The sequence below is a fragment of the Salmo salar genome, chromosome ssa15 (genome assembly GCF_905237065.1).
Source record: "Salmo salar chromosome ssa15, Ssal_v3.1, whole genome shotgun sequence".
Classification (NCBI taxonomy): Eukaryota; Metazoa; Chordata; class Actinopteri; order Salmoniformes; family Salmonidae; genus Salmo; species Salmo salar.
The window spans coordinates 42,445,461-42,460,397 of NC_059456.1; the positions used below are offsets into that span (position 1 = coordinate 42,445,461).

The 14,937-nt window shown below is 39.8% G+C and overlaps 2 protein-coding genes across 4 annotated transcripts in view; one reads left to right on the top strand and one right to left on the bottom strand.

Annotated features, from left to right (window-relative positions):
• cd2ap (CD2-associated protein) overlaps positions 1–8,222 on the bottom strand; it is a 76,163-nt gene extending 67,941 nt beyond the window's left edge. For 2 of the 3 annotated variants that reach the window (XM_014144592.2, XM_014144589.2), the window contains exon 1: positions 7,922–8,222. In XM_014144592.2, the coding sequence (XP_014000067.1) occupies positions 7,922–7,925 (4 nt within the window). In that variant the 5' untranslated portion in view covers positions 7,926–8,222. The remainder of the gene's footprint in view (positions 1–7,921) is intronic. The other variant, XM_014144591.2, reaches the window with a different exon arrangement.
• Positions 8,223–14,183: 5,961 nt separating this feature from the next.
• tnfrsf21 (tumor necrosis factor receptor superfamily, member 21) overlaps positions 14,184–14,937 on the top strand; it is a 38,053-nt gene continuing 37,299 nt past the window's right edge. Inside the window, exon 1 of the mRNA XM_014144600.2 lies at positions 14,184–14,529. Within this exon, the coding sequence (XP_014000075.1) occupies positions 14,467–14,529 (63 nt within the window). The 5' untranslated portion in view covers positions 14,184–14,466. The remainder of the gene's footprint in view (positions 14,530–14,937) is intronic.

Sequence of the window (14,937 nt, forward strand, 5' to 3'; positions counted from 1 at the left end):
AACAGGACAATGACTCTAAACACACAGCCAAGAGACTGCAGGAGTCTCAATGTCCTTGAGTGGCCCAGCCAGAGCCAGGACTTGAACCCGATCGAACATATCTGGAGACCTGAAATTAGCTGTGCAGTGACGCTCCCCATCCAACCTGACAGAGCTTGAGAGGAAATACAGGTGTGCCAAGCTTGTAGTGTCATACCCAAGAAGACTCGAGGCTGTAATCGCTTTACTCAGTACTTCAACAAAGTACTGAGTGAAAGGTCTAAATGTGGTATTTCACAGTAAAAAAAAAAAGTTTTACATTGGCTAAAATGTCTAAAAACCTTTTTTTGCTTTGTGGTTATGGGATATTATTTCATCCATTTTAGAATAAGGTACCAGAGAGAACTGTCTGTGGCTAAAGTCGGACAATTTTGAGGGCCTTCCTCTTGACATCGCCTGGTATAGAGGTCCTGGATGGCAGGGAGCTCAGCCCCAGTGATGTACTGGGCCGTACGCACTACCCTCTGTAGTGCCTTGTGGTCGGATGACAAGCAGTTGCCATACCAAGTGGTGATGAAGCCAGTCAAGATGCTCTCGATGGTGCAGCTGTGGAACTTTGAGGATCTGAGGGCCCTTGCCAAATCTTTCAGTCTCCAACAGGCATTGTCGTCCCCTCTTGACGACTGTGGTGGTGTGTTTGGACCATGATAGATCCTTAGTGATGGGGACACCATGGAACTTGAAGCTCTCAACGTGCTCTGATTTTATCACCTAATAAAAGAGAAGTGTAGAGATCCAGACAATGATCTAGTCTCATTACTATCTAGCCAATACCTAGGCCTAAACATTGGCACCTTTACCAACTTTAGCCTCATCCAGCCCATTTTGAGTCAGACCATTGTGTTTACACAAATAGGTGCGTGTGCACACATACTTCCACGTCCAGTCAAGCTAGTCTGACACACTGTATCCTTCCTATATATTTTTGTCCTTTAGAGTTTCAATTTAGAATTGACATGCTGCTTGAGACAGAATGTACAACTGCCCCAGGGCCTACCCTGGCCTAGTGTAGAAGTGAAATTACTCAAGGACATTTTCTCAAGGCTGAGCCAGAGACAGCTGGATAGAAAAGACCTCCAGATCCAGATGATTGTTTCCCTCACTACAGTGCTTCCTGGTCGGGCTCTGTTTCAATGTGTGGCTTACGTAACCCAGTGACAGTGTGATGTATTAAATCTGAGAGGGAGAAACAGTCAAGGCCACGAAGGCGACCTGCCTGCCAGCCGCATTCTGAGCAGCTCTACCCAGGCTCCTCTAGAACGTAGTACACGCTCACACAGTATGCACACACACATTGACTGACTAACTGCTATCCACCATATCAGCAGAGAGGAAAACTCATAACTTCATACTTTCCCACTGATCAGAAAAGCTTCTGATGTGTGCATGTGGTAGTTAAATAGTAAAGTTAAAGTGGGAGGCCTGATACTTTGACTTTGCACTAGGTATGAGGTTACCTACACCTAAAGGCTTAAAGGGTAAGAAGCGATGTGTTTTTACTCAAAGTAAAAACACAGTGTGATCAAAGACCTAGTTGTAGTCACGAACTAAAAACATAGTTATATTTTAGTGTTTTTAAATACTTATTAATTGATTTCTGGATATCTTCGGAACTACCTACAATGCCTGTATGGCTCAGTAGGTAGAGTATGGTGCTTGCACCACCAGGGTTGTGGGTTTGATTCTCGGGGGCACCCACACGTACAATGTCGCTATTTCACAACGTCATATGGAGAACCAATGCTACCAAACTATACTGAACAAATATATAAAATGCAACAATTTCAAAGATTGTTGAGTTACAGTTCATAAGGAAATCAATCAATTGAAATTAATTAGGCCCTAATCTATGGATAACACATGACTGGGAAGACATAGGTAGTGTGACAAAACTGCACATTTTAGAGTGGCCTTTTGTTGTCCCTAGCACACGGCACACCTGTGTAATGATCATGCCGCTTAATCAGCTTCTTGATATGCTACACCTGTCAGGTGGATGGATTATCTTAGCAAAGGAGAAATCCTCATTAACAAGGATGTACACAAATTATAGATCAAAAAGATATTTGTGCAAATGGAAAATTTCTGGGATCTTTTATTTCAGTGCATGAAAAATGTGACCAACAGTTTAAATATTGCGTTTATATTTTTGTTCCGTTGAATTCCAACTGACTAAAGTTAGCTACTAGCCAATCTAGCATATAATTACATTCCAAACCAAATGTTGGTGCTACTGAGCTACTATGTACAGTTGGAGTCGGAAGTTTACATACACCGTAGCCAAATACACTTAAACTCAGTTTCTCACAATTCCTGACATGTAATCCTAGTAAAAAATTCCCTGTCTTCGGTCAGTTAGCATCACCACTTTATTTTAAGAATGTGAAATGTCAGAATATTAGCAGAGAGAACGATTTATTTCAGCTTTTAATTTCTTTCATCACATTCCCATGGGGTCAGAAGTTCACATACACTCAATTAGTATTTGGTAGTATTGCCTTTAAATTGTTTAACTTGGGTCAAATGTTTTGGGTAGCCTTCCACAAGCTTCCCACAATAAGTTGGGTGAAATTTGGCCCATTCCTCCTGACAGAGCTGGTGTGACTGAGTCAGGTTTGTAGGCCTCCTTGCTCGCACACGCTTTTTCAGTTCTGCCCACAAATTTTCTATAGGATTGAGGCCTGGGCTTTGTGATGGCCACTCCAGTACTTGACTTTGTTGTCCTTATGCCATTTTGCCACAACTTTGGAAGTATGCTTGGGGTCTTTGTCCATTTGGAAGACCCATTTGCAACCAAGCTTTAACTTCCTGACTGATGTCTTGAGATGTTGCTTCAATATATCCACATAATTTTCCTTCCTCATAATGCCATCTATTTTGTGAAGTGCACCAGTCCCTCCTGCAGCAAAGCACCCCCACAACATGATGCTGCCACCCCCGTGATTCATGGTTGGGATGGTGTTCTTCAGCTTGCAAGCCTCCCCCTTTTTCCTCCAAACATAATGATTGTCATTATGGCCAAACAGTTCTATTTTTGTTTCATCAGGTTTTGGAGCAGTGGCCTCTTCCTTGCTGAGCGACCTTTCAGGTTATGTCGATATAGGACTTGTTTTACTGTGGAAATAAAGACTTTTGTACCTGTTCTTCCAGCATCTTCACAAGGTCCTTTGCTGTTGTTCTGGGATTGATTTGCACCAAAGTACACTAATCTCTAGGAGACAGAACATGTCTCCTTCCTGAGCGGTGTGACAGCTGCGTGGTCCCATGGTGTTTATACTTGCGTACTATTGTTTGTACAGATGAACGTGGTACCTTCAGGCGTTTGGAAATTGCTCCCAAGGATGGACCAGACTTGTGGAGGTCTACAATTTTTCTTCTGATGTCTTGGCTAGTTTCTTTAGATTTTACCATGATGTCAAGCAAAGAGGCACTGAGTTTGAAGGTAGGCCTTGAAATACATCCACAGGTACACCTCCAATTGACTCAAATGATGTTAATTAGCCTATCAGAACCAGAATTTTCCAAGCTGTTTTAAAAGGCACAGTCAACTTAGTGTATGTAAACTTCTGACCCACTGGAATTGTAATACTGTAAATTATAAGTTAAATAATCTGTCTGTAAACAATTGTTGGAAAAATGACTTGTGTCATGCACAAAGTAGGTGTCCTAACCGACTTGCCAAAACTATAGTTTGTTAACAATAAATTTGTGGAGTGGTTGAAAAACCAGTTTTAATGACTCCAACCTAAGCGTATGTGAACTTTCGACTTCAACTATACATCCACAAAGAAGAAACCATATACATTTGAGCAAGAAACTGCAAAAATGTTCCTACGTTTGGTAGTGTTAGTCGAACGAGCGAGTTGTAGTAGTTCTCTGTCATTTGTAGCTAGTGAGGTAATACCCACAAGGACGACTCATTTGTGGCCCAAAAACGATAAGCAAGCTTTGAAATTGGAACGGTTTGTCCAGTTGAAGTGAGCAGATTGGAGTATGGGAACCGTGCGCACGTCTACTGTACAAGGTGCTCATTTCACCCCGGAGGACTCCGATGGCTTAGTATAACCAGTGGAAGGCAGGATTCGGAATGAGACTGACAAACCAGGTGCTGTGCCAAGCGTGAATGTGAACCCTGCAACCTATATTTCCTACCGATCTACCAGTACAACATGAGTGTAAATTCAATGTGGATTTACTTCACTATATTGCTATTGGATTAGCTAGCTGACTCTCCCTCCGAATGCCTCTCTTTGGCTCTTCTTTGACTTTGGTAGCTAAACTCAGCCATCAAAATCGGTAAGTCTCCGCTCTCTCTACTTCATATTAGCTGGATTTTTTTTGTTGTGTTCCGCTTATGTGTCTTTGTAGAGCAAAACTTTTTGTGGAAGGTACTACGCAGCGTACAGACCCCCCTTGTGCACTCAACGTCATCAAGTTATGTCGAGTTTCCTTGTAGGCCTATTTGGCGGGGAAACTGAAGCCAGCTGTATAGCTTATTGGCTGTTTCTGTTTATAAGTCTTTTATTAAAGAATGTGAAACAATGTTGCATCTGTTTGATTCTTTTCATTAAAATAATGCATAGCTGTCCTTTATATGGCCTAAAATAAAATGTGTTCATATGGGCAAAATATTATCTATAGGCTATAGCATAACAAATTTGATCAGTTATAAAAATAGACCATTTCATGCGAGAAAATAAATTCTGGTAAAAGGTCAACATTTGAAAGTTTCAATTAAAAAAATGATCTGTTGTATGACTATAGAAATGGAACCATTGTGATTTTAGAAACAAGGTAACAATAGCCTATGATTAAAGGGTTAGGCTATACTGGGCTCTCACCATCATTATTATTATTCACATCATTACAATTTAATCAAGTCACAATTATCAGCTTTGGTACTGACATCAGTGAGCAGGCATTCTGAGTGAGGAGAGACATGGGTAGGCCTACTAACAAAAACTATGAAATTAGAGCTACAGAAATCCAATGTTAATATAAAATACCTGCCTTTCCTCCAACATTTTAACAGTCTAATAAGTCCATTTAATATAGGACGACCATGGGCTGACAGGGATCCTATTTGCGGGTCTGAATTTTTTTAAAAGTTTTCTAAAATAATTTCCTGTAATTCTACATAATGTCTTCATTATTGCCTTACCTCTCTTATCCTACCTCATTTGCACATGCTGTATATAGATTTTTCTACTGTATTATTGATTGTATGTTTGTTTATTCCATGTGTAACTCTGTTGTTGTATGTGTCGAATTGCTATGCTTTATCTTGGCCAGGTCGCAGTTGTAAATGAGAACTTGTTCTCAACTAGCCTATCTGGTTAAATAAATGTGAAATAATTATTTCTTTTTTAATGTCAAATTACAATCATATTTTTTAATACCAAAAATGACAAGATAAAACTAAAGACCCATGTCTTAAACACAATCAATATCATAGGCCAATGAGTTTTATCTCCAAGTTATGCTGGATACCCGGTTCTTTCAGCATCCGGAACATCAACTGGAGGAGCACCTAACATACTTTCAGGCAACATGGGTAGGTGAGAAGGTCAGATGCATTGGAAGAAAGCCAATCTTACCAAAAGATGTGTCTTGTTTACCATAACAATGGCTTTATTATTCTTAATGACAGCATGCCCAAGGCCAATAATACAGTTGCTAATTTGCTTCTCTTTTTTATAGTTTCAGAATTATAAAACTGCTACGATGCTGGCTGCAAGACTTGGCAAAGACCAACAACGGAGTGGAGGGCTGACATAACATTTACTTGGCGCTATCCACCCCACCATTTGAAAGTTCATTGAGGCATTGCAACGACAGCATCAGAGGTGAAATGAAAATGGAGCAGCAACTTGCTGACATTCCACCGCAAGCAACAGAAGGATCTGAAGTCACTGGTTCAGAAGTACACCACGACTAAACAGCTGGAGTCTTACCTGAAGAGCGTTGCCTACACTTTCAAGTTGCAGTTGTGAATACTCCAAAATGTATCTGAGAACTTTGCACCAAGCCTACTTGGACACTTCTTCAATTTCAACCCTTTCAATAACTCCAAAATCCTTATAAGACCAGAACATTAAGAACATTCTTGGACGGTTTTTCTGAATTTGTATTTTTTGGTTATTTTAAATAAATGTTTTAGGCATACTTATTTTTCCCCCATAATTTTGGGTATTTTGCTGTTTTTTGTTGATAAAGGTTTTATAGTGAATGGTTGGTGTTAATGGGTGGTGTAAACAAAAAATTGATTCTTTCAAACTAAAACACATTGTAGAAACAAGATATTGGCTGTTTTTAGCCTTCAGCCATATGAACAAATTTATCGGCCACATTATTTGAAAATTTGTTTGATGGCGTTATGCATTTCCAAAATGTCGGTTTACTTTAATGTAGCTGTAAGCTAGGTGTTGATAGCAATTGGTTACTGTAACATTAACAGGATAGTAGGGCTAACTTTAGCAGGCTAGCAACCTTGCAAGCTGATTTGTAAATACAAATTCATAAAGTATTTGCTTGGTAGTTGGCTGAACATTGTATTGAAACCAATAGTTATGAGTACCTACGATTTGGTTTAATTTAAAGTTATACATTTTAAGCTATTTCTGTTGGAGTTTTCATTGTGGGGAATAAATAGGCTGGCTTGCAGGGTCCTCCATATTGCGTCACACCCTGCAAATGTTATTTCAGGCATGACGTCAGCATTCTTTGGTATTCTGATCAGTTTTATGTAATAACTCGAAAAAAGAAATTGAGGTGTAACTTTACATTGTAACTTTACTTTGATACGTATTGTAATGAAAATCCATATGTTATGTTAACTACCCTTAAGACAAACCACACTGCAGATGTGCAAAGTATGAGATAGAAAGATTGAGAGCATGCCACAGAGACAGAATATGAGGAGGGGCTCACAACGGTCTCTGACATGTTTAAACATATCAGCTACTGCAAAGCAAGTTAGTTACTGAACCTCTATAACAATTGACAACCCAGTAATAAACCGAAGACACCATCTTGTCGTGTGAACAGTATGTTTAAAAATAAGTCTAAACCTGAACCAGTTTCACAACATAGCGAAGTGTTGAACAACTTCACTCTGAATGTTACACATCCAACATTACGCGTTCAGCTAACTGACTTCATGAAATGCAGATTCACATTTTCAATGTGTCAAGATCATCCCCTCCATACTTTGGGTGTGGAACTGAGACACGTCGAAAGTCAAGGAAATGTGTCAAACCTATTTGACACAATATTTGCAAGAAAGCTATCCAAGGGCAAACCTAGCTTGGAATGGTGTACAAAAATAACAAGCAGTAGGAGGGAAATGTTACTCCTTAGCTAACGTTACTCAAATCTCAACGCACAACCCTTGTAGCTAAGTAAACAAACAAGTACAAAGGCGAGGGTGGAGATGATGGCATCCCATTTGCTTTTCCACTGGAGCTATTAAAACATTGAAATTATTAGTTGGTGCTAGCTAACTACTGTACATGCATACAGCAGCCATTACTCCTGACGCAAAAACATGGCCATTGAATTGCCTGGTTAGCGCCAGCTATGTAGTTAGATAATTGAGTTAACTTGCTGGCAAGATGCAGCTAATGACAGCATGGAAGCTATGGATCTAGTTAGCTAGCTGACATTATCACGTCTTGATGGTAGCTAACTTATTGTAACTAGCTAGCTAACTTAACGTTTGTGGATTGATCCATCTCACAAGGAGCATAACTTTACTCCAAATCCAGTCACGATTGATGATGTCAATGTATCCCTCGTATTGGTTAAAGGAAGGCAACTTGAAGCGGGGAACATCGGATAAGCATAACGATAAACAAAAAAACCACACAACGAAAACACTCACCCATACTGTCCTTCAATGTGGCCAGGACCGTCTCGATATATGAGATGTTTGGAATCTGCTATCCGGTTGCTTGAGTTATATAGCAGCTTGAATGCTATCTACTATATGTGTATTTAATTCAATACCGATAATCAAGTTTAGCACACCGTTACTTAAGCCATTCGTCTTTGCTTGAATAGCCAACCAAACCTATCTTTGTAGCTAATGATATCAAGATTATTGTACAGGAAGTTATCCCGAAAGTCTCCACCTTTCTTAGACTTGCCTGAAACTACGCCTGCCACACACATACAAAACAGAAGGAAACTCCGCGATATTTAGAAAGGAGAGTCCCGCGAGAGGAAGTTGGGCTGCCATTCGTTCATTAGCCGAGAGCATGAACAGTGGAATGGTTTGGGGATCAAAGAAGTCCATCACTTGAATCAGTGTTGAGTGTCAACGGTGGCCATTAGTTTCCTGGTGAACATTAGTTTCCTGGTGAACATTCGTTTTGACATTTGCATCATCAGACGACAATCGGTCCATGGGGGCGAAATTGGACCATGGAGCCTATCTTGATCATATTGTAGTGAATTCGGGGGTAGCCCTGACCGGACCAGAGTCCAGCGAATATAATGGTCATTCCACGCTTTCATTGTATTAAATAGGTAACTAAGATATTTGATTTTATAATATTTGTTTCTTATAAATAAATATTTGAGCTTGTGAATGGCACTGTGTGATGAACCTACATATCCACGTAGTGTCCCATACCACTTCTTGAGAGAGAGAAAAAGAGAAGAGTGAGAGAGAGGTGTATGTGTGGTGGGGGGTACACACCTTGGTGCTCTGGCATAAAAGCCAATCTGTCCCATTTCATAATTTCCCTGTTTAATTGACCAAATAATGGCATGTGAGGCTTATGCTGAGAGTTATTTTAGTGGCCAATTCGCAGACTGAGATGAGGGATAAAAACAGGGAGAGCTAGACAGTCTCTCTCTGTGTGTGTATGTGCATCCTACATGCCATGAATCATTGTTAGTGTGTGTTTGTTCTATGTCAAACTCAGTAGGGTTCTCCCCAGCTGTTCTGACAAAATTACATTTTCACATTAAATGCACAATATCTTTGCATCGTATACTGTGCAGGGGAGCAGATTTATCAGCCTACTATCAATGTACTGAGACATGCAGAGTTTATGCTTTTCAAACATCTATTTTGTTGATATTATTTGAACTGCTAAAGCTCACAGTTTTCCTATGTAGACTGCATTATGATTAGGGCTTGGGTTTTTTCCTGACCACATTACCTGACGAGGAAAAAGTTGTGGACCTATAGCAAATTGTTAAAATAACTATATTAATTATATACCTCTGCTGATAGGCTATGACTAGGGCCCAAGTTTCTCCTTGTCAGTTCATATGCTAAGGAAAAATTGCTGGTCCTAAATTCCGATGAAGAGTTGGTCCAGTGAGGCCCATTTGTCTCCCCTGTCCTCTCTTAGCAGAGCAATCCATGTTTGGCCTATCTGTACTACATGCAGTGTCACTTTAAAAGGAAGTACAGAGTGCAAATTCGCTTGAGTGGGTCCATTTGAGAAGAGTATCAACATCCTATAGAAAGCAGCGTAAACACAAATTCTATTCAAATGAATCTAACCACAGAAATGATAAACATGGAGGGACACCAGGGCCAGCTCAGACTGGGGAATAGAGATCTAGTTTATCGTAGAGTAGAGAATGAAGATTCAGTACCATCACTTTGATCTCTTATTGGTATGTTTTATGGTTCATTCAGTCAAATAAATACACACACTAAACTTTTACAGTAATACTGCAATGGCAAGTAAAGTACCAACTATTTTCAGTTACTGTATATTGAAACTGTATACTGGGAATATATGTTATATTATTAATGCAATCACTGTCAGAAAACAATGGACTTTAATTTGCTGGTTGCTGGCTTTTATACCATAGCCTATCTCTCTGATCAGTGAACATTGCCACTTAGTGAGATGTGCTGCCACCTTGTGTTGAAAATCCTAACATTGACACAGAGTGTGATCTGAAATCCTTTTTTAAAACTATGGTATGTATACTGAACTAAAATACAGTATAAACGCAACATGTAAAGTGTTGGTCCAATGTTTCATGAGCTGAAATAAAATATTCCAGAAAGGTTCCATATGAATAAAAAGCTTATTTCTCTCAAATGTTGTACACAAATTTGTTTACATCCCTGTTAGTGAGCATGTATCTTTTGCCAAGATAATCCATCCACCTGACAGGTGTGGCATATCAAGAAGCTGATTAAACAGCATGATCATTACACAGGTGTACCATGTGCTGGGTACAATAAAAGGCCACCATAAAATGTGCAATTTTATCACACAACACAATGCCACAGATGTCTCAAGTTTTGAGGGAGCATGCAATTGCCATGCTGACTGCAGGAATGTCCACCAGAGTTGTTGCCAGAGAATGGAATGTTACTTTCTCTACCATAAGCCGCCTCCCTTGTTTTACATAATTTTGCAGTATGTCCAACCGGCCTCACAACCGGAGACCACGTGTAACCACGCCAGCCCAGGACCTCCACATCTGGAGAAGTGTGCTCTTCACGGATGAATCCCGGTTTCAACTGTACCGGGCAGTTGGCAGACAGTGTGCATGGCGTTGTGTCAGCGAGCGGTTTGCTGATGTCAACGTTGTGAACAGAGTGCCCCGTGGTGGTAGTGGGGTTATGGTATGGGCAGGCAGGCATAAGCTATGGACAACGAACAAAATTGCATTTTATCGATGGCAATTTGAATGCAGAGATACCGTGATGAGATCCTGAGGCCCATTGACGTACCATTCATCCGCCGCCATGACCTCATGTTTCAGCATGATAATGCACGGCCTCATGTCACAAGGATCTGTACACAATTCCCGGAAGCTGAAAATGTCCCAGTTCTTCCATGGCCTGCATACTCATGTCACCCATTGAACATGTTTGGGATGTTCTAGATCGACGTGTATGACAGCGTGTTCCAGTTCCCATCAATATCCAGCAACTTCGCACAGCCATTGGAGAGGAGTGGGACAACACTCCACAGGCCACAACCAACAGCCTGATCAACTCTATGCAAAGGAGATGTGTTATGCTGCATGAGGAAAACGGTGGTCACACCAGATACTGACAGGTTTTCTGATCCACGCCCCTACCTTATTTTTTAAGGTATCTGTGACCAACAGATGCATATCTGTAGTCCTAATCATGTGAAATCCATAGATTTTTGTTTTTACGCAGAGGCTAGTGGAATTAATGCATTTATTTCAAATGACTGATTTCTTTATATGAACTGTAACTCAGTCAAATCTTTGAAATTGTTACATGTGTTTATATTTTGGTTCAGTGTATTTAAGCTAATTGTAAAATAGTGAACCCTACTGTCTTGTCGGGGGGGTATTGCAAAGCATCAGGAGTCAGGCAGGATTCAGGTGCAAAACTGAGAAGGTGAATAAAACTGGATTAAAAAAAAAACGTATAGACTATTGGACGTTGCCGAACCTTGACATAGAGGTAGACTTACAAAATAACAAACAATAATGTAAATTGCCATATCGGAAATGTGAAACTACAACCAGTTAGAAAGTCAGATATTGCAGAGTTTCCTAGGTCCGATTAGCACGTGAATGCGGCGTCTAGAGTGTGGAGTTTGGTGCCAAGTGAGGCAAATGTCACACTAATTTTAGACGTAGCTTAGGCTACTCTCCCTTGCCTTTAGTAGGCCTATTTATCACAAATTCATAAAGGCTTATACTCAATTTATTTTAGAAACATATCACACAAGATAATACAATAGCCAACAATAGGCTACTTAAATAAACACAGAATACACAGAGTTTGATTATAGATGATAGAGCAGTTACAGTAGGCTAAATAAAGTTTTCTTTAAACTTCAGAAGACAGTCAAGACACATCCACTCGTCAGGTTGTAACAGACCAAGATGACCAGCAGAGGTCCATCTTAATGTTCCTATTGCAGCAGTTGGCTTGTGGAACAGAGTCTGAGAAAGATAGACACAAACGGCGGAGTAGACCTATGCTGAATAGAACTGCCTCTAAGATTAGTAGGCAATTTATATTAGATATCTATAAGGCATTTCAAAATGTCTAATTGTTTTGTAGCTAGTGGACAACTGGTAAAATATTTTAATATATTATGTTATCAATATCAAAAAGTTTGATGAAGATCAGCCTATCATTTCAATTCCTAAAAGTGGCATGCATTCTCTCCCAAAACATCTCAAGGCCGCACGTTCATTTAATTCTAAAACATTAGTAACAAATATAAAAACGATATATATAAAAGGCTCGGACTGAAATATATTATTAATATAAAGTACCCACTGGGCACAGACGTCAATTCAAAGTCTATTCCACATTCAATGTAATTTCATTGAAATTATGTGGAAACAACGTTGATTCAACCAGTTGATTCAACCACATCCCATGCCCTTCTGGTGTAGCCTAAATCCCCAGTGAATGTCAAACATATTTTTATCCCACATGTACCAGATGAGTGAATTAAGCGGACTCTGTTAAAACCTGCCAACTAGCATTTTTCACTAGATATTTGCCCTACTTCCTGGTCACATTTCAACAGATACTGAGCACCCAGCAGTCCCCATAACATTATTTTATACTTGATTAAAACATTTGATTTGAGTGCAGAACTTGGAGACACTTTTCACCTTCCTATATCTGGTTATATTTAAAGCAATCTAGTGACATTTAATCTGAGGGCAACAGAGATGCCCCTAAGGCGAAGGGAAGGAAATCCATGTTGAATGTCACGTCACAGCTTGAGTGCACAGGAATGTTGGCCAGGCAGGCGAATCCCCAGACAGTCTCTGGCACTAGATCTGCCTTTTCTATCCATCTACTGAGTCACTATCCCACTTACATAGTGGCATGTGAGGGCTTTTTCCCATTTCATCCCTTTATCTTCAGCTGTGTAGTAGACATGGCAGTCTCATGGTAATAACGGTTTGGGGATTAAACAGAGAATTCCTATTCTTAAAATGTGCAGAGTCCGCATGACTGTGCCAATATGAACCCAATCCCACTGTTTGTGTGACATGCAAAAATATGTGCAAATCCCCTATCACAAAACAGAAAGTATGGGTGAAGGCTACCATTCGGTAGTGGATCTTTTAGCTTTTTTAAAATCACAGAACAGCATGCTAAAATAGGGTGACATCCCATCCCTGTGCTCGACAATGGACTAATTGTCCATTAATTGACGTTGTGAGCGAGGAGTAAAACATAGGGAAATTGTATGTGATTTGCCCTAGTTTAAATAGGCCTTGGGGTGGCAGAGTTAAAGGTCCAATGCAGCTGTTTTTTTCTCAATTTCAAATAATTTATGGGTAACAATTAAGCACCTTACTGTGTTTTCAATTAAAATGGTAAAAAAAAGTACAAAAATAACATATTAGCAAAGAGCAATTTCTCAAGCAACAGAGTGGTCTGTGTAGGGAGGTGAAAACTGGAAACTAGCTGTTATTGGCAGAGAGGTTTGGAACTTTTTCTTATTGGTCTATTAACTAATTTTCCGCCTGGTGATGTCATCAGGCAGGCCAAAACTCCATCCCATCAAAACAGGCTGAAATTTCAGGTGGTCTTTTCAAACAGCTCTTACACTAAAAGGGCATTAGCATCATTTTCACAAATTCACAGCATTATTCCAACCTCACAGTGTGGAAATATATATAAAACACAGAAAATATCACGTTTTTGACTGCACTGGGCCTTTAAAGCCCACTGGACATATTTAAAGGTATACTTCGGGATTTTGGCAATTTACTTCCCCAGAGTCAGATGAACTTGGATAACATTTGTATGTCTCTTCATGCAGTTTGAAGTTGCTAACTATCGTTAGCACAATGACTTGCTAACTATGACTTGCTAACTCTATGCTATAACAGCTCTTACCATTGACATCCAGTCATTGTGCTAACGTTAGATCAGTCAATATTTGTCTATTGTATTATCTATAATCTACATAGCTTCATCAACATGAAATGTAACCTCAGTTTGAGCCTAAGAGTTATTTTTCATGCTGGTGTATTTGAAAGTAAAATACACCAGACATATAAAGCCGGCATACTGTATTTTCATTTGTCTCCCAGTGTAAATGCAATTTCTTCCTGGAAACCGAGTCAACTGCGTTTGGTTTGGGCGAGCGGAGCGCCAGTACCGAGTTGGTGACGTCTGTCGCCAGTACCCGCCCTATTCTGTCATCGCCCTGGCTTTGCTGCATAGACCGCACAGGAACCTGGACCAAAGGAGGCAGAATTTCAGTTTCTTATCCATTATCGCTATGGGAATTATACAATTCTTTCAGAACCAATCTCTCATCTCATACTATCTGAAGCTAGTCCACCCTCGCCGCACAGACTATAAAAAACTGCCGGTTGAAGGAACACCAGCAGTAGATTGTTGGTATTGCTTCATAGCCAGTAGTGTTTCTAGAATATGTGTCCTGCTCATGCAGGAATGATGTACCACCCTGTGCGATGAGAAGTAGCCAAACATTTGCTCAGAACTGGAAAATGTCAGTGCTCTGTATGTCTGTGGCGGTAAGTACAAGGCACCTTTGTCTATTATTTTATTCTTATTATAGGAGTTACGTTACTCCCCGGCAGGTTCTCGATTTAAAGAGACATCGCCTATTTTTGCGTTTGTCATAATTTAAACTTGCCGGTATGTGCAATTAGTCAAGTGAATATATTGTTAACTTTGATTATTCTATAATTCATGTATTGTACAGGTAATATTGTATAATAGGCTACTACATCTCTCTCTCTCTCTCTCTCTCTCTCTCTCTCTCTCTCTCTCTCTCTCTCTCTCTCTCTATATATATATATACATACATACATACATACATACATACATACATACATACATACATACATACATACATACATACATACATACATATATATTACATACATACATACATACATACATACATACATACATACATA